The 24,768-nt window shown below is 34.4% G+C and overlaps 1 protein-coding gene across 10 annotated transcripts in view; it reads left to right on the forward strand.

Moving 5' to 3' along the window:
- The window catches only part of TAFA5 (TAFA chemokine like family member 5), a 470,404-nt gene that overhangs the window by 236,971 nt on the left and 208,665 nt on the right, over nucleotides 1–24,768 (forward strand). Inside the window, exon 4 of one of the 10 annotated variants that reach the window (XM_038154230.1) lies at nucleotides 16,912–19,369. The exons of the other annotated variants lie outside the window; for them this stretch is intronic. Within the exon in view, the coding sequence (XP_038010158.1) occupies nucleotides 16,912–17,030 (119 nt within the window). The 3' untranslated portion in view covers nucleotides 17,031–19,369. Of the gene's footprint in view, nucleotides 1–16,911; nucleotides 19,370–24,768 lie in introns of those variants that run through there. 10 annotated transcript variants of the gene reach the window in all.

A 24,768-nucleotide genomic window follows, 5' to 3' on the forward strand; every position in this document is an offset into this window, starting at 1 on the left:
ATAAAGAACATCAAAAAAAGTTTCATAAAAGTGAATCAAGAAAGGCTATAATATGGTAAGAAATGGCATTTTAAAGCTATGTAACACTTTTTTTTTTAAACTTACTTTTTAAACTTAGATTTAATATCTGTGGTGATAGATGATGTATCAGAAAAGTCCTAGAAAATGTTAAAATTGATTGCTAAATTAATGACAACATTAATAGCACTACTATGCCCAACACCTGAGACAGTGTAGTTAATTCTAGGCATTTTTGTATATCTCTTTCAGAATAGCCTGCAAAGTGCTGATTCAAGGAAAATATTTTTTCTGAAGACAGAACCTTAGAAAGCCACATACTTATGGTGATAGGAAGGAGCTGGGCTTCCCCGCAGTTATGGGATGAGGTCATACTGGAGGAAAAAAAAATTGTGTCATAAAAACTGGCATTTTCATATCAGAAATAAACTTTGATGCATCTTTATTTTTTATTTCTCTAACTTGTTTTGCTTATGTTTTGCTGCTGTGTTATTTTACAGTATCACAGACTTGCAAGGTACTTCACAAGCCAGTCTCACACAGTCCTTCACTAAAAGCTCTTTTTTCAGTTGTTGGATAGTTTTGGTACACTAACTAGCAATGGCATTACAATAACAATAACCAATGGAAATAATCATCTGTTTTCTCTCCAATTATATCATGTAACAGTCTACAAAATTGAAAGACTCAGTCCTCCTGACCTTGAGAATTTTTTTTAAATTTTATTTTTTTATTGTATTTTTAACTTACTGCTCAAGGTACATGTAATACAGATTAAAATAATTCAAGAAAAGGCTTTCTTTGGTAGGATAGACATCTTCTGCACAAAGCAGCAAGCATATTTTAAATTTCAGGCTTCAGCTTTGCATGCATTACTGAATTTTTAATTTTGTTAAGCATAAAACACTGAGGGCTTGCTAAGAATATGGATGAATTCTAAGCAGCTTTTCAAAAGTAAGTAGTTACCCTAGACACAGTATTGACACTCTTGCTTTAACAGCCTTAAGCCAGAATTTTGATGTAAGTTTTGGAAGTCTAATCATTATATATAAGTATAAAACCAAGGGAAATGCCAGCCTTGGAAAAAAAGGCTGCAGCGCTGAGTGTAGGTCCCAGCATAGCCCTGCCCAAAAGATAAATGACCCAAATTCAGTGTTGTCTGGTCATGTACACTGACACATCCCCCTGCTGCCTTACTATGTATTCATGCGGGGCACTACCTGATGGGATCCCTCTAGTACCTGTTGCCTGTCTGAAGAGCGTCAGCAGCTTGTTCCCAGCTGAAGTTTAATCTTCCTTCAGAAGACAAATCATGCTATCCACAAAGTGCCTGGAACCCAATTTTATGGTGATCTGACTTTGTGAAACTGGGTCAGGAATGTATCATGTTTTAGCTAATAATATCAAGGTTTTCTCTGTGCATTTCATCTCAGAGAAGTTTAGGAACTCCCACAGATGTCTGTCTCTTTGAATCTGTATTTTTGTATAGATTCTATCTGAATTTTTATTTTCAACTGCAGGCAGCCTGCTTAGTAGCTTCAATGTGAATGTTAGAAGCTCCTTGTTGAAGTGGTGGGCTGCAGGCAGATAAACTGCCTCACAGTCTTGGGGTAGGAGGACATTTGGGTTTAAAAAAGCTCGTTAGGTCTTCACTGTTAGAAAATACTGCTGGGCTTTTAGTACCAGATTTCCTGAAGAGATGTTATGCTGATGAACTGAGTTTTGCAATTTTGCGTTTGTCACATGTCAGAAGTGGAAGTCTTGGTCTGTATGAATATTTTAAGTGCCCGACCTCTGTTCATTTGAATTCACATCACACTTTAATTTTTCTGTTTTTACCATCCTACACTAAAAAGTGCTGAGTTAGTGTTGTCTTCCTTTACCAGTGATATGAATGGCATTATCTGCATTGGTTGGTGTTAAGCCCTAGACTTGTTTGATGAGTTTCTTAAAGGGGCTTAGGTTTTTTATACCCTGAGGCAGGGGCACAGGAGAAACATGATATTCTCAGGAGGTTTGCACAACAAACTTTTACTGTCAAACTTTAGCAAACAAGGGTACTTGGAAAATTTTAAAGCAAATATTCAATCCAAATAAAGCATTTTGCATGGCATTGACTTAGAAACCTCTAACCCATCCAATTTTAAGTTACCCAGATTTTGAGAGGAGGAAATGAGGAGAATAGAGAGCAGTGTGGGAGTGACAGAGAAAGGTTAATAATCACCGCTTGAATTCCAGTGCAATTGTAGCTACTGTAAAATCCAAATGCTGGGCCTTGCCCATGTGTGCCTTTGTGCAACTGCTCTCATCTGCTTTGGTCTCCTGGGGCACTCTCCTCCAGGTGGGGCCTCTGGTGTGCCAGTGGCTGACAGTCATTCTGGGCTGGATGAGAGGCTCCAGGGGATGCAATGTGGAACAGTGCATGCCTCACTTTTCACAGAATTTGCCTTGCCTCTTGTTCTTTAAGGTAACCTGAGGGCAGCTAATTTTGAACCTCTTTGCATAGTTTAAAACCCTTTGGTTAACGTGGAAACAAAAGATATATGCTGAGTATTGTGTTGACTTCAGTTCTGTAGGTACTGTGCATAGCATAAGATTTTATTTTCTGGTAATCATTTGGTGTTTTCCATATTTATCTCTATTGCTTAGTTGTGTATATATATATATATATATACACCTTGTTTATGTATAAATATATAGAAAATAGAAACTCCTTTTATATTTTTATTATTATGTGGCATTGGAGTGAATAAATTAGAAGCTAAAAGGCCAAAACACAAACTTCTTCCCCAACATTTAGTGCTTCTGCTCCAATATTACCTTCCTGGTCAAGGATGACTTTGCAAGTAAAAAAACCTCACTGTTGTACAAAGTTACCTAGTGATTGTAATTGTCCTAAGCTGGTAATTACACCCATGAGAGTAGTTTCCAGGACAAGCCAGAGGACTCAAGTCAGGTTTAAACCAGTGCAAGAGCCCATCCATCTATTACAATGTCTAAACTAATTTATTATGAATTAAGTGGTGCCAGTTCTTTGTGTAGGAAATTCTACAATGACATTGTGTTCAGCATGCAAATAAAGATTATGGAAAGGTTTCTGTACTTGAAGTAGCTTTTGCTTCTCTTTCAGATGTTGATGACTATATCTGGAACATGAGCATGAGTCTAGATCCTATTATAGAATTAATAAAATAGCCTACCCAGACAGAGAGACATGATTCCTATCTTGATATTCTTATAATTTAAGGTTCACATACTTTAACCTCTTAGTCAAATTAAGAATGCTATTGAAGCTAATGAACCTGTTTCCTTGAATTTGGATTTACCGGATCAGTCCTCTTCGGGATAGCGAGATGTAATTAAAAAAAAAAAAAAAAATGGGATCAGTGCAGTGACAAGCTTCCCGTAAGAAAGAAATTTGAAGAAGATGTTCAGATTCATGTAAGAGTAATTTGAAATTCTTTGTATAAATGGTTTCACTTTTTTCCTAGGTTTTATATAACAATTGCTTTAAATAGTGTGCTTTTCACTGTAATCTACTAATAATCTACTGCAGGCTTTTATTTGGAATAGAAAATTTTATATGAGAAAGACTATTTCTCAGTTTGCATTGGATTTTTTCTGTACTCTGAATTTGTTGGTTTTTTTTTTAAATTATATTGTGGACCGTTAACATAAAGGATTGCTTCTATTTTTTTTTTTTTAAATTTATTTTGCATTGAGTTTGCCTATTAAAATAATGAAAAATAACATTCCTTTTATCTTTGAATTTATATCATATTATGATGAGATTTAAAGGTGTGACATCCTGTTAGAGTGCCCCTGTTAGCTTCAATATTATACCTAACTTTGGGGTGTTCTTCGAAGTTATGATACTTCACTTAAATGTTAATTTGCACAATAGTCAATATTCAAATTTTCACTTCCTCAGAATACTGTGGCTACATATAGTATTTTCCATATATAACATGTTGCTTTTTATTTTTATTTTCCCATATCATAAAATGTTGAGATTTTCTGCACTGAAAAACAGTGGAATAGCATATTTGAACATAAATGAAAAAATACACAAAAGTTGTGTATGATAATACAATGCTCACAGGCTATCAAAAATGAAAATTCATTAGAATATATATATATATATATATATATATATATATATATATATATATATATATATATATGAGATGCATAAAGAAAAAAAAGAGGTAAATGTTGAAATTTAAGCAGTATAAATATCTTGTGATGTCTGTGAAAGTGAGGTGTAAGAAAATTATGACATTATTAGTAAGTATGCTCAAATATATTAAAAAATTTGGTTTTTCCTTTCCTAGATTTTACCTTTATGATGTAAAACTGAATCCACTTGAATGGTTTTCAAAAGATTTTGCCAATTGAAAAAAAAAATTATTCAAGAGAATAGAAATGGAGTAGACACTCTTTTCCCTCTCCTTACCCTCTCCCCCTCTTTACCATATCCTTTACATGCCCTGATTTGAACAGAAAAGGCTTCCACTGAGTACTAGATTATGCTTTCTACTAAGTTATTTGTGTCCCAGATTTGTTGACTCTAAATACTGTATGATATCAGCTAGAAAATCAGCTACAGTCTTGGTGCTCAGCAATCTGCAGCCTTGATAGCCATCTGTGTCCATAATACTTTCATTAATAGGATGTGCTATCATCACGCCAGAATTTCATTATGCTGCAGAGGCACAGCAGCTGAGTAAGGAGAGATAACCAGTTGCTTACAAGAGTTGCATTAAGAACAGTCATAGACATATTGAGAAAAATAAAGCATAACTACCTCTGAAGGCTTTTCCTCTTTTCTGTAAGATTACCAGTAGTTATTGAAACCAAATTTTTGTGGTTTTTTAATACATTTTATAAGGAATTGTTATCTACCAAAGTATTTAATCACTGATCTCAGTAGAGCGGTGCTGATATCTGTTTCAGGTACAGATTGCATAGCTACCATTTCGTGGTGGACATTCAGTAACAGAGTTGCAGATGTAATCAAGAATAAAGATCTTTTCTGAAAATTGGTTGTTGCTGCTGGATTAATCAACATAAAAAGGAAAGAACACTTTCCATACCCTTAGTGAAAAAAAAAGGAAAAAAGGAAAAAAAAAGTCTCTGAGATTGTTCAGTAGCCTATTTACATTGGTTTTCGTAAAGCATTTTAGAAAAAAATTGTAATGTGTTCATAACTTAGTTTACCATTGTTATATTCTTTAATCACCAAAAGTATATCACATCCTTAATAGAAAAATGAGACTAGGCTCATGTCAAAGACTTCAACTTCTTAGATCAGTCAAAATTAGTATAATTAGAAAAAAAATTGATACATCTATAAAAGATGATTGGCAAGAATATTGTTATTGCTTCTCATGGCTGCCGTGATAGTGTGCAAGGACAATCACAGTCCTTTATTATGCTGCACACTGTAGAAACTCAAAATAATAGTTAATCCCATTCCTGAAAATTAGATAGAAATGAGAGGGGGAAAGGGCCAAAACTTACTAGAGAAAATATGAGACCAAATAATCTTGTTCCAAGCTTGTTCGATTTTGTTAATTTCTGTAGGGTGTAGCAGAATTAAGTTGTGCTGAGAGCTGATAGAGACAGATGAAAACAATTTATGATGGAAAGAGATTCTGAATGGAAAAGGTGTGAAGGGGATACAGCCATATCAGCCATATATACAGCCATAGAAAGGACCCTGAGAAGTTTGGCTATGCAGAGAAGCATGTGTAAGACAAGGAAGAGTGAAGGGCCAGAGCAAGTCAACACAGAGCAGAGGAAGTCCTATCAGCATTTTAACAACATGTTTGAGCTCCCAAAAATAGTTTCTTTTGCTGATTAAATATGTACTTATGTTATTTTTAGGATATTATCCTTAACTGTGGTTTTTTGTTTTTTTTTTGTGAAATTTACTTTTTGGGTTTTGCTTTGTTTTCTTTTGATTTTTGATTGGTTGGTTTGTTGGTGGTTTTTTCTTTTTGTTTTGTTATTTTAGTAGTGTTGTTGCATGCTGGACTACTGGACCTATAAAAAGAAGCAGGAGTGTAGAAAAAAGCAAGAAGACATAGAGGGACATAAAGGATGAGGAGAGGGTGGAGTCAAGGACAAGAAGCTAAACACTGTGGCCTGGTTAAGTAAAATTAGAGGTTGGCTAATGAGGTGAATCAAAAGGCAATACAGAGGAACTGAATAATTGCAATGGTAATAGCATGCCTTTCCAAGTGAGTAAAAGCTGTAATTAGCTCTGAATTTAGCAGAAATAAAAAGAACAGGTATAGATTCACCTGAAGATAGAAACAGAAACCCATTTTGTTCTCATATTTGTGAGGGATGGTAGAACCTGAACCAGGAAGGTGAAACAGAAGTTAATATTGCCATATATCTTTGAATATATCCTTGCTTTTGCTTTCTCCTTAGCTGCTTTTTATTTTTGTGGTATAGGAGAAACAGTATTTGGTTTTACCAATAATGTATGCTTTAATCAAATAGATTAATTAAACTCCTAAAGGAAGACATTAGTGAACAAGTTGAGTCAGTCATGTTGCTCACTTCCTCAACCTTTAGCACTTTTCTCACAAATTCATTAACAGATATTCATTGGTTATTCTTCCTGTTACAAAAAGAACTTGGAAATACCAGCCATCACCCAAAACACAAGATAAATATGCCTGCCATCCAGAGTTACTTGACATCCAAATTGGTGTAGGACTTTTAATTGCATTTCTTCTCTTCTTATGTTCAATGATAAAGTATCTTCGACATTTTGATGAGGAAACCTTTTCTCCTGCAAGTAACTGCTGTGCAGAGGTTTCTTCAGCTACTTTTCTCTCCCATTTATCTTGGGTAGACTGTTCAGACCAGGGTGCCCTTCTTTTTGTTGTAAAGTAGTTAATCATATTTCTAAATATAATGTGAATTAAAATATGAATAAATCTGTTCCTCATTGCTTGTGTAGTAGGACAAGGACAGTATAGATAATGTTTTCATAGACATTCATCTTCCTGACCCATTTTTATCCTCAAATGTATGCTTTATACATATGTGTATAAATTTTTGGTTTAAAAATACGGATAACTCCTGAACTTCACGAGACAAGGTGAGTGGATGGAATGTTTAGAGTGGAGAAGACTGAAGTACGCTCAATGTCAGGATAGGTAAAATAGAAGATGTGATACTAAATATCTCGTATGGAGAATAGGTAATTGAATAGAAAACTATTTGCAGTTTTGCAAATGAGAGAGGAGTGACATCTCGTATCTGCTTCGGAGTAAGTGTTTGCTTGCTGATAACTCCAGAATAGTTGATCAAATGCTAAAATCCATTATTCTTCATCCTTCTGCCATGTCATAATACTGACTAATCATCTTTTCAGGAGTTTACAACAAACTTCACAGAAGTCTTATTGGTGAGGCTTGTAGGGTGTCCAGTAATGGTCATATTACATTAGCTTAGAAGGCAAAGTTAGAAGATGGCAGCTCTCTGTAGTCCATTTTTGTGTTATACTGGAGAGCATGAAGCTAATGAGGGCAGCAAGAATTCAGCAGTACTCCCTTAAGACTAGCACTTTCAAACAGCTTAGTGGTAAAGACCTCTGCTAGGCCTTCAGCCACTTGGTTGTCTCTTCTAAGTCTTCAGAGTTCGTTGTGTCAGTAAATTTTGTATTAAGTCCTTTGTTATTTTGTTGTCTCTTATTGTAAGCAATGGTTCACTTTTCCTGTGGTGCTCATAATTGTGTGTGTGTACATATATACACATCCTCATGAGGTGTTCCAGTAAGAGGACTTTATTTGTTCCTTTCTGTGAACACTTTTCTTTCAACTGCATATTATCAGTTTTAAAATTGCCTAGGTAGATACTGGGGCTTATGTAGCTTTGCAGTAGTGTGCTTTTATTTTTCCTGTTTTGTTCTCTGTTCTTTTTTTAGTAACTTGTATCATTCTGCTTCCAAATCTGACAGTTACTGAGCCCTGGCTTGATGTTTACTTTGAAACATTTCTGGTTTGATTTCCAGATCTCTCTCTGAGATGATAATAGCTAAATTAGAGTACATTCCTGTATATCTATAGCTAGAACTATCTTTTTTTCCATGTGCATTACTTTGTTTTTATTGACATTGGATTTCAGCTGCCAGTTTATCATCTGATTTCACAGCAGTATAAGATCTCTTTGCAGCTTTCACAATTTTCTTTCTACCACTCAGAATAATGTATTGACATCAGCATATATATGCCACAGTTCCAGCTCAGTAAAAGCTGCAGCATCACAGTTTCCTGGCTTTTGGACATTCTGATTTCTGTTCATCTGAATTTTGTGTTGTTTATTAACACTAAACAAGTTTTACAGTTTTGCAATTTTCTCTGAGTAAAACTATTAAACTTCAGGTTGTCCTTGGCTTTTTAAAATTTACTCTTTCTGATCTCCATGCCCCTTTGTAGGAATGCAAAAAGCAGAGAGAACATGCCTATGATAAGTTAATTTATGTAAGATAAAGTAATAATATCGCTGACTGTTGTTTGGAAAAGAACATTTCTGTCGGGTTGGGAATTGTTATCAGCCTATTTGGTCTTTTTTCTAACCTGATGCCAGTAGTCAATTACTTTTGGAAAGTTTATATTTATTGTAGAATAATCAGTTGACTTTGCTGACCACCACTTAACCTGATTGCTTTCCACATTTTGATTTTAAAAAAAATTTTCCTTGTCATTTGCTTTTTTTCTGTAATATAAGCTTTAATTTATTGCAAGCTGAAAACTTGTTATGATTATCAAGTGGTTGGAAATGTAATTGAAGCTACCTTTTACATTTAGTATTAGTTTCATGCAAATTCACACAAAAAATGCCTACTGCCTGTTTACAAGAATCCTTTAACCTTTAACAAAAGTACTATACCTGGCAATTTATTGCAACATGAGTCAGTTCAAACTCTTAGGAGTCAAGATGGTTTCTTTTCTCTTAAGTCAATATACACTAAAACAGTAGGATATTTTACCATCAGCAAAGTTGTAAATAATCTCACAATCTCTTAAATGCCTTTGTAAAATAATTGACTATAAATCTGAGCTTCTAGCCAAAATTACTTATGACCTCATATCTCTGAGATGGCATGTTGTCATGTTCAATACAAGCTGAAGAAAATAGTTATTTTGACAGCTTATTTACTTTGGGTTTTGTGTGTGACACGTTAAAACAACTCTCTGGAGATCATCTGTACAGAAAATAAGCAAAGTTTTTGGATTATTCAAACATTAAAGTAAATTTTGGGATAAGAGTCAGAAAAAAAGTTCAGTTTGGGAATTCATAGTCTTAAAAAATTATCTTTCTTGGCATTGTAAAACTTTTTTGGTTTAGTGTTTATTATGTTTTGTATTTTTTTTTATCTAGGTTATACATTTTTGTCATCTGTAGAAAAAATTTAATTCTATTACAGTAAAATGCCAGGTTTATTGATGTACAGGTGTTTCATTCTTCATTCTTATTGGATATTTGTATTCCTTTTACAGATATTTAGGTGCTAAGTGCTTTTATGTTCATTACTGAATTGGTGCTAGAACTAGTTGGTTTAGTTTAGTTTGAAGCTTTTTAAGAGAATATAAAAACTATTATCTTTGAGGTATCTTCATTCACTGCTGTTGATTAGCAAAGATTAATAGTTTTTTGAATTGTAATTTAATTAGATCTATCAAATAATTCAAACAGGAAATCAGTTCATTATATATGCAGTTAATGGAACTGAATGTCAAGCTCATTATATGGTATTAAAATTTTGCCACATTTAGGGTAGCTTTAAGAAGAAATACTTGAAATAGTTGGGATTCTCAGTACATATAGTGTCTCTGCCTTTAGGCATAGCCTAAGGCTCTGAACATTTTTAGCAAGTGGAACTCTATTAGAATCCATTTTCATAAATAAAAACAGAATTAAGTTTTTCTTCCCAGGGATTAGCTATCTGGGACTATTCAGGAATGTATTTATATTAGTGTTAATTTCCTTAGCATGCTAATTTGATTTTATTTCACATTTGTACGCTCAAGTATAAACTCCTCCAGGACCATCCCTATGTCAATCAGCACATGCAAATACTTCCTTTTGGTTCCATTTAAGCTATGCTTGAAAGAAATTCACAGAAGTAGATCTGTGAAGTGTTTCCGAGGGATTTCATTTCTCAACAGTTAGCTTTACATTTGCTATCCATATTAACAAAGTAACATAATCACTTGTCCCTATAAACTTATCTTAATTTTACATATGAAGTAAAAAACATGAGTCTCTTAAGGCATTATTAAAATAGTTTACATTTCATAGCAGATACGAAATATTAGTCCTATGAATTCTCTTCCAACCATTGTATCCTGGTAGAAATCCCTTCATAATCCCATTTTTCCAGCAATGAGGATGATTTGTACAGGATACAGTTCAGTTTCTGGATTTCAAGCAGTTTTTCCTTTGGCGGATGTATTTCTTTCGTCTTTTTTTTTTTTTTTTTTTTTTTTTTTAAGCGACTAGTGGCATTTCTAGGTCTTCTTTAGAGGACTATGTTTGTTGAGAAGGTGCAAGAAAACCAGTAAAGGCGGAGAAAGTAACTTTTACAAAGGGTAGTAGTTAAATGATGGTGTTCAAAAAGCATGTATTATGTCACATATATGCACCAGGCTTGTTCTTTTCAGAGTGTTTGTGCTAGCATTCCTCAGATGCATGTGAGCTCAGTGAGTAAGCAAACAAGAAATGGACTCATGATGTATTAGAACTAAAAAGCATGATAAGGTGAACACTAGTATTTTGTTTCTGTGAACTGCCAAGTGTGTGGATTTAGAGGCATGATTGAAAGGACTGGTAGTGAGTTGTTTTTCAAGATTTCCTTCAGTATTTCATAGTGTAATAGCTTTTAGTACTTCTTGTTTTGCAAGTAGGATTTACATAAATTTTTTGAAGACCATCTTTTCTACATACAATTTGCCTGTGCAGTTAGTCTTCTTCAAGAGCTGGTGGCATGCCTGTTTCTCTGGCTTTGGTTCCAAGACAAGACCCATGTTCTTCACAGTCTCCTCTGAGTGTTCAGATAGTCCAGTCACAGTCATTCTCAACATGAACTCATATGTGTGTGCTGTTGAAGGTCAGTCAGACCTATCATGTAGTTTTCTACATTATGACAAAAACTACTGCAGTTTCTGCTGTGCTATAATGTATTATGTTTTCATGACACATTCTTGTCAGCTCTTTGGTAAAACCTCACCTGAAGATTGACAGTCAGCACTTCAGGCAGTGGTACAGCAGAGTTTCCTCACAATTAATTCTTTATTTCTCACATAGTTTATGTCCTGGAAAATGTCCCCCAAACTAAATTGTTACTTTTAAGTTTGGTAGTGAAGCAGGGAGAAGCTTTATTTAAAGTATATTTTTAGTTCAGGGACGAAAAACAAAGTCCTATCTTCATGTTATCTTTAAAAATTCATAAATAGACTTTAAAGATTTTACTAGTTTAATTTTCTTCAAAGGTCCTTTAATATTTTTTTTCATAATTAGAATAATGGATAACAAATGTCTTCATCTGTAGAAGTCCAGTTCTGCCAGATGTTTTATTACAGGAGACCTTTGTCCAAGGAAGCTCATGACAATTTTTCATGAAATGAAAACATTGTTTTCTGTCATGTTTCTATCAGTTCTGTCACTTGAAGAAGACTTACAGCTGAAATGCTGGCTTGGAAATGTTAGTCTATTTCTATAAGATAATAATCTTTGATCTTTGAAAATAATGAATGATGAAATTACTGTGCAACGTCTCCTTAAGTATATGATAAGCTTTCCTTACAGACTGTAACCTTATTACCAAAAATTTCAAAGCCAGGATGGGTCCTAGACTCCAGCAAAGCTTCCTTTTTAGGGATGTATGTTATTAAGAGATCCCTATGTGCAAATTCCATTTCCTGTGCAGTAGGATACATAAACCTTTTCTTAAACCTATGGAATCTAAAATTCATAGGTAGGAATAATGGAGACTTGTTTTCTGGTCACCACTTTTTAAAGTAGTTCCTTAATTTTTTTGGGCTGTGGTTCAAATATCAGACTGGTGACTGCTGACCATATTCTACAAGATAATTTATTTCCATGTTGTGTAAAACTAGGCTAAAAATGGTGTTATAAATTCTAAAAAATGCAAAAATATAGCATTTAAAGATTTGAGATTTCTCTAAATTTTGCTCAGTTTGTATGAATTTCCTAATTGAAGAGACACCTATAAGGGTTTTGTCCATATGAAGATGAATGGTGTATTCTCTGAAGAATGGTAAGATCTGTATGTGGCTGTCAGCTGCAGGAATGTTATCATTTTCTTTTGAATCCCAACACAAGGTAACTGTCTCAGATTGTGGTTTGCCAATAATATAGATTACAAGAATACCACTGCAATGTTTGGTTGGTTGTGACATCATAACACTCTCTCTATGAATTATGAAGATTAATCAGTCAAAATGAACCAGAGCTCTTTGTGCATAAAACAATACTAGCTTAATTTTAAAAGCTAGAGTCTCTTTAACATTTTTCATATTTTATCTTTCTTTTACAGAGCTAATATTTGGAATTGCTTCTGTAGCAAATTAATTATGGTTTGTTCCGCAGTACGTAGAAGTGTAAGAAAGAACTAAGCTTAACATCCTAATAGAGCACAGTCACATATAATATTTGTTTCTTTGGGTACAGTACCTATATTTGCCAACTTTGTGCTTGAGTCCTTCACATACAAATAATATCCGTACATGTGCAGCACCTACAGCCTTTATTCATGCTATTACATTATGCTTTAAAATTCAAGATTTTAGGATTTGGCAGTTTATAGGATATGAGAGTACAGAACATAATTCCTTTTGATTAGTAACTTTCAGCAGTTGAGATGACAGTATTTGAGATAAATGTGGGTGTCTTGTAGCTGATATTGTGCTGCTGGGGTTACCAGAACTGGTATTACAGTGCTGGAACAAAATGTTTGACCACAGCAAATACTCACTTCTGGATCCGGACAGCAACTCAAAACACTTGTCAGGAGTCCTTTATTCTATTTTCATTTCCAAAGAATTATTTAAACAGGAGTGAAGGAATATAAACTGTGTCTGCAAATCTCTGTGCCAGTGTAGAAGAACAAGAACACCTACTTTCACTTAGTAATGTAATGAACACTGGTGCTCAACACTGCCAGAGCACAATTTGGGTTTGTTACCAAAACGAGAGCATGTGTGTTTCATGTTCTGCTCTACTGTTTCATCTCCTTAATGTCTAAATGGACTATCAACACTTAGTATATGCTAGAAAACAGGTGGCAGCAAGGGCAAGGATTTTTTTGCTGTCACAGCTAGTAATGAGTGATTAAAAATATCTCAGATTTTAATACTATGTTTTGTTAGGTGGCATAGGAAGAATTGTGTTAGTCAACTGAGTCATTGGGTAGATTGAAATGTCACTTAAACTTCACAGATTTTCAGAAAAGTTGCTTGGGTTAAGAAGAAATCAAAGGAGTTTGGGGGAAGGGGCAAGTGAAGTAGCAGTAAAGCAGCAAAGTCCCCTTGTACAAGACACTGCTGCCTCTCCTGGCATTGTCCAGACTAGCACACAGCTCAGCTCTTGAACACAGTAGAGTGCACTCTGCTGCTGCTTCTGCTGCAGACCATAATACCAAGAAAGGCAGCAAGGCAGCTGAAGCCATTCAATCAAACACATCTCATCTAATCTTTGCCAGAGGTGCCCCATAAACAGAATAGAATTGGGAAGAATAAGAAAAATGACAAAATCCTATTTAAACAATTTATTTCTGAAGTCTACAGCAATGTTATTATTTTTACACACCACTGATGGCATTAGCTACAAGGGCTGAATGTAAAAATTGCTCTGCTTCTAAATGAGAGTAGGATTACTACAGATTGCATGAGAAAACAGCAATTTCATTGGACTTGTGCAGTGCTATCTTTACTCATTTTAATATTGATTCTATTTAGTATAATGCTTATGCCTAACATCTGCATTTTGTGATTGAAAACTAAAATATCTGAACAATTTTCTAACATAATATGTTACTGATAATATAACGGATGTTCAGAGGCATTGTCAGATACAAATCTCAGTTAAAGCAGGAATTATTGTTATAAGAATAAAAAAATATTTCCTTCCCTGTCCAATATGCTGTAAGATAATTTTCATTCATTCTGCTTATGAGGAAACAAATGAGCTTTTTTTATGGATGTCAAGCTACAAGGAAATATTTATTATTCATGGTTTTTTTCACATATTTTCCAGTGAAGCAACTACATATACCATAACACCACTGTTTTCTTAACCAGATTGTTACAGACAAGTTGCAGAGAGACAGGTTTTATTACTTTAATTTGTCTTTAATTCCATACGTCTAAAAATGAATAAATAGCCAGCCCCTTTGCATAATTTTATTAATATGTTCTCCATGGAATCCCATTCCATGATGCGAACAGAAATTCAGTGTTGGATTAAATAACTGTAATATCCTCATAGCTTGGTGGTAAACTCAGTCTGAGGTGAAAGTATGCATTTAAGTATTGTTAGCTTCAGCAAATCAGGCTGAACCAGGCTAAACCTTAATCAGCTTTTTATATTATGACTTTCTGTATGTGAAAATGGTATTTCCTGAATACCTAAAAAAAAGAGCCTAAAAATTTATGATCAGCTGAAGTAATTTCAAAGAAGCTAGGAAAAAAATGGATAAGACAAGGCAAAAAAATCACATTGTAATTCCCCTTGCTAATGAAAGTCTCAGAAATCACTTCCTATTAAAAGCTTTTCTGTGGTATCTCCAATGTGAGAATAGCTGGTATGGAAACTTCCTACATTTGATAGTCTAAATTTCTCTGCCAGGGAAGGGCTGCAGCACACTGAGAATTGCTACAGAGCTCTAGGATTGAAGGACCTGGGGCCCCAGATGTTCTCTCTTCAGTCTTGCTGGTACAAAAGAAAAGCTTAGGTGGAAGCAGATGAATCTTGCTGGATAAGACTGACCTAGCTGTTGACTTAGTTCAACAGCTTGAGACAACAACAGGGATTTGGCTTTTATGGCCATGAGATTCACTCTGAGCACTGAGGACTCCAGGGTAGAGAGACCGGATCCACCTGAGAAAGTGGGGCAAGAACATTCTTGTCAACAGCAAATATCCTTGTCAACATCCTTGTCAACAGTCTGGCCAACATGGTAACAGGATTCTTCTAAACCAGGAATTTGGGGGACAAGTGAGGAAGTAGCAATCAAGAGTAGAAAGCAAATGTTTCTGAGTTATGAGAAGAGGGACCTCAGAAATGGCAAAAAATAGCAAATGGATATCTGCCTCAAGTGTAAGTTCAGGAAGACATGGAATCTGGTAAATAGGCATGAGGAACCAGAGCACCAGATGTGGTCATGAAATGCAGATATCTGTCGGCAGTCTTGTTAACACCTTTATTAATTCTCTGGAGGAGCCAGTGGTCAAGTCCGCAGACACCACCAAATTGAGAGGATCAGTGGTAGAATCATAGAATCATTTTAGGTTGGAAAAGATATGTAAGATTGAGTCCAGCCATTAACTTAACACTGCCAAATTCACCACTAAACCACTTCCCTAACTGCCACATCTACATGTCTTTTAAATACCTTCAGGGATGGTGACTCCACCACTTCCCTGGGCAGCCTCTTTGAACTCTTAGTAACCCTTTTGCCTTTTGGTGAAGAAATATTACCTAATATCCAATCCAAACATGCTCTGGCTCACTTGAGGACATTTCTTTTTATCCTGTTGCTTTTTACCTGAACGAAAAGACTCATCCGCACCAGTTTGAACACTGTTAAAAACTAAAGTTGCATTAAATTTGAAGTGACAATCTGAATAAGAATTTCTCTGTGCTATGTCATTTTATCTTATGAGGATGGGAAAGTAAAAGTCTGGAATAATCTATTTAGAGCATGTTAGTATATTTCCTTTTTCTGTTAAAACACATTAAATTTTTTGTACTACAGAAGTATTAAAACAGATTTTAGCACTGATTATTGCATTGCTAAGTGACAAATCTTTTGGTTTTAAATCTGAACCCTGGAGTTTGGAAAATGAAAGGAATAATATGAATATTTTTATTTTGAAAGCATATAATCAACATATTTTTCAGGTTTTGTGATTACTATAATTTCTTTCCACATTAAATAGCCTATAGATCAGAGGAAAATATCCTATATGCATATATAAACGAAGCATTAAAGTTCACAGTCATTGAATCACATATGAATATATCTTTTGTAGTAGTAAGTTATTTGAAAGTAATTTTAATAAAAGTAACAAGTATAATAAGATATTTAGAAATAGAAATGTTACTTCTCATCTTGCTTTGCATCTACATGCAATTCCATATTTGAATTTTCAGTGGTTTAACTCAGTGAAATTCACCAAAACTTCAGTGGATTAGAGCTATAGGCATCTTTGAAATTATTTGTTAGCAGTAAGATCATACCAGTTATCCCATAGCTCTGATGGGAGCACTTTGGAGATGAAAACATTGGTGTTGCTGACATTATACTAACATTCTCTTCTGCAGAAAATGCCATACTGAATGTAGTCATGTGTAAAAGGTTACAGAGGCGTGACACAAAAAAATATGTGCCATTTGTTAAAGCAAATTGCCATAGAACTTAAAAAAATAATTACTGAAAATCAGGTTGTTACCCAAGAAACATCCTTGCTATATCCTGCAGAAAGGTTTTAGGAACACAATTAATGCTTAACACAAAACCATTATAACCATTCCATTATAGGAATAAGGTAGTAAAACAGATCCAAAAATAGTGGACTAAAAAGTTGGTCTGTTTTCTGTCGCTTTTTTTTTTTTTTTTTGTTACAGTTTACCTCCTGAGTTTTAACAAAACATTCCTCAGAAAACTCTCATTCTTTCAAGTTCCTCAACACCTTCATCAGAGCGATTATACCATAGGACATGGCTGGTCACAAGTAGCTGTATAATGCATTTCTCACAAGGTGAGAAGCTTATTTAAATGCAGGAGTAAAACCATATTTTCCTCTCTTCTTAACCTCCCATTTTGAGTCCAATTTCAGGACATAAGAAAAATGAGTCTGTTTGTCTCTTCTGTGGACAGAACTCCACATCATAAAACATCATGAATTATTCAGTTAAACTGGCAGGCTTTTGGCAAGACAATCTAAATCCCAGCCAGCAGACAAGCTGATTTACTTCATGGTGCATTCTGGACACCTGTAGAATTATGATATTTACTGTACTGAAAGAGCTTACTCTTTCTTATCAGCTGAGTAGAATATGGATAAATAAAATATTCTGTGTCCAATATTCATAGCTTTTAAAAATCTTTATTAGAAAGAAATTAATAAGTTCTTGGCTGATTTCTCCCTACTTAATATTTCCCTACTTAATAAGATCATAAAGCAACAAAGTTTATTTGAAACCTGCGTGAGATTTCCTGCAATGAATTCTACAGATTATCAACTAAAAGAACATAAAAATCTTAAGCATACCTCAGAAGAGAGGGTTTTCTTAGTAAAGCAGTTAGCTGTCTTGTTTGCTTCCTATGTTCAATTTGTCTTCCCACTGTCTTGCTAAAAGGCACTGCCTTCATCTGTCTTTATAAGGTATCTAGCTGTAAGAGGTTTTGATCAAATCAGCACTCTACATGCTGCAGTTAAGAAGGGATGAAAGAAAACACTGAAGTCCATAAAAGCATTAGAACAATCATTTGGGCACAAGAACATGTTTCCGTGTAAATCCCAAACAGCTTTTCTCTTTTAAGATGTCATATTTAAATCTTAGAATAGAATGTATAATTGATGGAATATTTATAATATTTCTATTTTTGTGGTCTATTCCAAAGCACAGAGATAAGAAAGAATAAAGATATTAAAAGTAAATCAAAGCAAAGTTAGACTGGTAAGGCAGATTTTACATGAGACAGAACTGTTCTTATAAAGTAGAATTGTCAGAGCAGGTGTACATGGAACAATCTAGAGTTCTATGGATGACATTTTTGAGTGTCCAAAAGAATTTCTATCACAAATTTTTTTAAGTACTGCATTTATTAATATGCTACTTTTTTATCTAACTTGCATAAAACTTGCTACCAGATGATTAGAGACTTAAGTGTGATTTAGGATTTTTTTTGCCTGTGTTTTCTTTCCCCTGTCAGATGTTAGCCATAATTGGAAAACTGCTAAATACTTATGGAATCCAAATTTATTATATCTCTTTAGAGAACTTCCAGGTTACATGTGTTTAACTCAACAAACAGAATGCAATTAACAAGGTGGCTTATAATTAAAATAAACCATGCAATATTATGCAGGCAGTATAAAAAAGTAGAGGAGCTGGTGTGATGTTTGTTCACTAGATGACAAGCCACTGCTGCCACCATTCTCCATAGAGCTGGCCTTAAAATACTGAGGAGATCAGAGAGTCCAGAAAACAGATGGCTGGCTGTTGCACACATGGGCTCTAGAGAGATGGGTATAATATGGGTTACCTGCAACATCTGCCTGCCAGCTTTAGACCTATCTGGTAGGTACAACATACTGTGTGCCAGAAAGAGCATATTTTATGAAATGCAGTTAGTCATAGCTCTCAAAGAGCAGATATATATGTTGTATAAATTCAGATTTTATATTATCCCTACATAACATATATGGTAGGTAGACTGTGTCCAATCCAGTGCAGAGTTGTGGGAGAAGACTTCAATGTCTCCCCCCATTATTTATATTTCTTCATAGGGTTTGCTTTGGCTCTAATTATGCCATTTTTTTTTGCACGCATGAAAACAAGGAGTTAGTGTAAGTGTCCTTTCTTTCATACATAAAAAACAAGTATGATGCTCATCTGTAGAATTCACAGCCTGTATCTGTGTGACCTCTACTCTTTCTGAGACACACAGAGTAGCTGTCAGCACTGAGTTCAGGTACTGGAAGCCAGTTAGCTGTGTCAGTGTGAGTTTAATTTATCAGAATTATCAATATCAGGATCTTTGTTCTTAGGGTTTCCTGTAAATACCCTGCAGAGCTGGATGGAACATTGCATCCCACAGCATGACCTTTGAAATTCCCCTAGTTTAATAGCTGCTTGTGATTTCATATGTCCAGTCTGAGGAACACTGGAGGAAGCTTAACTTCCAAAATGTCTTGAATAATAGCTGTCTGAAGTTTATCACCAGTACCAGTAGTTAAGGATCTGACAGTTGACCAGAACAAGTTTCATATTCTGAAATTGTCATTTTATTTTTTCATCTACATAATGAAGCCTTGCACTATCCTGGTAACACTGATATTTCAGGCACTGTGAAATACACAGGAGTTGGAAGCAAGAAAAGTCATTATCTAAAAGGCACATAAGTTCTAAACCAAGAATTTATTTAATTTTAATCTTCCCCCTCCCCCCCACATGATAAGGAATACACCTGTCTGAAATCCTTAGATGAGTTGCAGTGTTGCAGTGCATCTTTCTGTTAAAGTGCACCAATGCCCATCTATGCTGTTTAACCTGGAATTAGTGCAAAGTGAAAATGTTCTTCCTGGAATCTAGGACTTCACTTTAAAAGCATTTTAGCTTTGAAGCTGTTATAGTCTCTTTTTATATTTTTAAGGAAATACCAAATTAGGAGTTGACTATTTGTATATCACATTAGAGGACACAAGTTCCACATTAGGTAATAGCAAAGGGCACATTTTCAGTTAATCAGATCCTGATACTTTGATGTATCCTTCCTACTAAGAAAGCTCATCTGTGCAAATTTGCTGGTTTTCTTTTATATTTTTTTGACCAAAAGTGCTTTGAAACAGATGAGTACTGCATGCAACATGGATGTGACCCCCTAAGCAAATTTTTGATCATCCTTGCGTAATATTTTCAAGATTTGTGTTGATCTGTCTCACATGTGGGACTGTCTTGCCCTTGACAGATCTCATGCACACCTCAGATTTCATTTGCTTTGTTGTTGGTTTTGGTCTTCATTAATTAGGAGGATCAGAAACAACACTGATTCTTAATGCTCAGGTTATTTACCAAGGTTGGTCTTAGTTTGCTCTCAGAAGGGAAATATTTTCACATCATCACGGAATCATTTTCCTAGTTCTGCTTACAGGAAGGGTTTTGTTGTTTTTTTGTTTTTCTTTCTTTTTTTTTTTTATTTTTCTTTTCTAATTTTAAAATCTTAAAAAAAAAAACACCAAAAAACCAAAAACTCAACAGGATTGGGTCCTGAAATGTGAACAGCATAAAAAAGATAATCCAAAAATGCCAGCATGGGGAAGAGTTGACAATTATCATCATATAATTCTAACGAACTGATGTAATCACTAAATAACTATGTAACATTGGCTGATGATAAGCATATGTGTTGGTAAATGTTGGCATGTAAATCTGTACAACTGATAAAAATGTTTTAACAGGAAATGTTTGTAAAATGGCTTGAGAATCTAGGGCACAAATTGAATATTTGCTAACAAAACATGATTACTGTTAATGTCTTTCCCAGTTAGTTTTCCTGTTCAAATATTTTTTTCTCCCAATCTTTGCAACAAATAATCTTTCAAAACAGAGAGAGGAACAAACTGCAATGTGAGAGCTGTTTAAAGAATGATGAGATGAAAAAAGCTTGATCTTTTTTACTTAGTTCTCTGTATTTTGACTGCATTTCTATGTCAAAAGTCTGTCATAGAGAAAGAAAAGTTTTAAAGTTTTTATATTTTATGAGGGATTTGGTAAGAAATAGTCTCAGAGCGTTTGGGGGCTTTTATTTAGATTTGGGTTTATCACATGTATAGAAAATATATTCAAAGTAATTGAAAGTATTCTTCTGGTTTAGAATTTATCTTTTCAAACTAGTAACTCCTTCATCCCCTGAATTTATGAAGTTGTGTGAAAGATGAAGCTGGTTTACATACTGAGAAGTCAGATTTGAGTTCACAAATACTGTTTCATATCCGACCATTTCTTCCACGTGAACAGATGCATCTGGAGGTTTTCAGTCAGTCAGCATATAAAGCACTGGCTTCTATAAATTACCTTATATGATAGGAAAAAAATAGCACAGATTCTTTGAAATTCTCTTTAGCAACGTTTGGATGTTGTATGACTGAAAATCCCCTGTCCTGCAACAGACCTAACAAAATATTTTCCAATTCAGTTCTCTTTCAATAAAACAGTTTCTCTCAACATTTATTTATGTTGCTATAATAGCTTGTTTCTCCATATTTTGAAAGAAAAAAAAAAAAAGGATGAAGACATTAACTCATTTATGTTTTTTGAAATTGCAAATACATTTCTGAGATTCTTCTGGAGCACCATTCACTATTTTTCAGGTTTCTTTTTTGAACTTTTTAGTGTTTGCCTTGAGCATATTCTAAATCGATTACAGCAATAATTAAGAAACAGCAATAAACAGTGTAATAATAAGGAAAAAAAAAAAGCAGAATTCCCAGCAGTTTACTGTGTGAAATGGATTTTTTTGGTTTTCATCTTCATATTGACATTGATGTAGTCAACAACCTCTGAAAAAATTGTAGATTAGGACAAGGCATTATAGGAGTGTATTTAAAACAATGAAATTTCTAAGCATTAATTACCATTCAAATATTTTGAATGGTAAGCAGTCATGAATTAATTAATAATCTCCACTTATAACAATTATATGTACAATACTAATCTGAAGCAAAGCAGAGATGAAAAAAATATATTTTTCTCAAATGCGTCTCCTTTACGGAAGGGACTTTTTTCCCTTGACTTTTTTTCCTGTCTGTTACTGATTTGTGTGTAGTTCCAAGAAATCCTTTTATACACTTGCAGTTTTTATTCACAATAATTAATGGATGTTTGTAGTGTATATTTGCTTTTTTTCTCATGCATTCCTTACAGCAGTGAATGAGGTAGTTACAACCTCTCAATACAAATGTCATCAATTTATTTTCAAACTTAGGTTACAGGGAACATATTTGGTTTATATTTTGAAATTTTTCCTATTCATTATATTATTGTACATTATATAGTATTTAAAGGAGAATGCTTGTGTTTTAGTTTTAAAATTAGTTCTGGTACTGAGAAGTACAAGAATACAACTTAGATACAGTAGTAGTATTTGTAAAGGCCTCTACTCATCCTTTAAATTCTTGATGCACTTTCATATCCTTCTACAATTACAGTAGGTAATATTTTGAGATAAAGAATTTTCAATTGTACAACTGTTACCATTCACGCACTATTAAAGAATTTATCTAATATTACAGAGTTTACTGAATATTACAGATAGCCTTTCTTATCATTTAGTCAACTTTCAACAACTCCTTTGTGTAATCTGGTTTATGAGGTAGTCTTGGCAGATTCATAGAAACATAGATTGCCTAAGAGAAAATGAAAATGAAGCATGTAGACAATTTCCATCCTCTCTCTCATTAGCATGCTCTGAAAAGTAAGAGATACTTTTCTCAAGATATATCATAGTTAAAATATTGTTTGCACAATACAATTATGACCACTGTCTCATAACATCCAATGAAAGCACATTGTAAACTTTCTCATTTCTGTTGCCTATATGTACTCACTGAGGCAGCAGCAAAGTTCCTTTGGTTGAGTCTTAGATATCCAAAATAGCATTCACACTAACTCACACAAATTTTTCACATTTGTCACATGAAGGGCTTTAGCTCTCAGATACTCCATTAACTTGATAGCTTTATATATGAATAATTTAATTTTGAAACTTTTGAGTTTTTAAAGTTTTTTTTAAATTTACAGGAACTAGAGTATTTATTGTATATAATCAAACTACTGCTCATTGCTTTAGTTTTTACCTTAAGTACTGACACAAAACTCACAATTTTAAAGATAAAATGTTTGTGTAGTAAAAGTTATGTCATTGCCTTATGCAAATCAATGATGGATATAACTTTCTTACTTCTGTAATAATAATTTTGCATTCTCTAATATGAGCTTAAACTGTTGTCTTGTGTCACATAGTTATAAAACTTCATTTTCTTCAGAGATTTTGCAGTCCTTATAAGGGTCTTTGTTTTCCAGATATTTGTTTTGCTGCCATATGAGCCTGGACTTAGCATGTGATTTTACCATTTGATGTTATTTTAGGAACAGTGGTCTCACGTTTGGAAAAATTATAGTTCTGTTTTCTATAGTTTGTATAAGTGTGTCAAACAGGAAAGAAACATTGTGGTTTGCTTTTGGTGAGATGTTTTTCTTTTCTCCTTTTTGTTTTTTTTTAAAGAAAGTTATCTCAATTTTTATGTCAAAGCTGCCACATCTCTCCTTTTTAGTGGCACATCCAACAACATGTTGAAGAGGAAATGAGGTTATTTATTTTCCAGTGTCCAAAGGTCCTCTGGCTTGAGAAGAATTAGAGGGCAGGGTTCAGAGTATTAGGTGACCTGTGAAGCAGGAAATGTTTGGGGTTTTCATTTTGATTAGGTCATCTCATTCTATTTTTTTCTTTTTACTTTTTTTCTTTTTTGCTAAGTGTTCAAAATATGCCCAGAATTGGTGTGTTTGCAACTGTTTTTCTAAGATAATTTTAGTCTCAAAAATATAAATCTTTCCAATGAGACTACACTGCCAAATAGATGTCAGGCATTGCTGGATTTTGGGGAGTTTGTTTCTTTATTTTGAGTATACAAAAGGCTATGAGTATTATACACACATCTTTTAGTTGTCTACCACAAAGATGGATCTTTGGTTTTGATTGTTTCTTACTTTATTAAACTTTCTAGTTTTGGACTGATTTATTTTCATTACAGCTGCTTGCTTGAGGCTAAATATGGTTCATCTGTTTCCCAGGAAGAGACTGGGGAAATAATGCATTCTTCTTTGTTAGAGCATGTGCCCAGGAATGGCTAGGAAATGGAAGAAACTGGTAGAAGACACCTGAGAGAAGATGGGAACTAAGCAGAAAGGGGGTACAGAGAAAAGCTAGCAATTAATAAAGCAGTTTGGAATGATACTGCTGGAAGACAGACATCAATGGATGGACTCAATGATCCTTGTGCTTCCCTTCCAGCTCAGCATATTCTGTGGTTCTGTGATTCTCTGATATGGGCTTCATTTGGAGGAAACAGGTAGAGAGATGATCCCATACAAACATGATTTCCAAACTTTACTGTACTTTCTTTGTTAGTAAAATCAGTGAAACCTTTTGGACAATTTCTTGTCCACATCCAACTCTTCTGTTCATCTCCCATCTCTGTGTCCTGCTGGCTCTGTAGCAAGGATATTTATAATAAGTAAAACAGGGCCAGAGGACCAGCTTGCGCCCTGACCTGCACTCATCCAGCCCTCTTAGCAGCATGGTCCCTGGCCCATCTGTGGTCTGGGCCAGTCAGTGCTCCTTGAGACATTACCTGAGAGAGTAAATGCCAGAGACCGTTCCTGAAGAAACATTGTGAACAAAATAAAATAAAGTTTGGCTGCCTCCACAGTTTTCCATTACTATCTCAACATGTTTTCACCAACAAATACTCCCATGTTCTGCCATGTCGTATCCTAGAGTATGTCACAGAAGTAGTTGCATACTATAAAAAATATGTCCATTAGCAGCTGCAGTCAACTTATCTATTATTTCAGACAGTTCAAAGCAGAAGATAAAACCAACAAAAAAAAATAATTCCCTGTGTCTGGAATGCAAATTTTCTTAACCAGTGGAAAAGGTGGTGAACTCCAAAAGAAGCATTACAGAATGGTAAATAC

This window comes from Motacilla alba, chromosome 1A (genome assembly GCF_015832195.1).
Source record: "Motacilla alba alba isolate MOTALB_02 chromosome 1A, Motacilla_alba_V1.0_pri, whole genome shotgun sequence".
Taxonomy (NCBI): domain Eukaryota; kingdom Metazoa; phylum Chordata; class Aves; order Passeriformes; family Motacillidae; genus Motacilla; species Motacilla alba.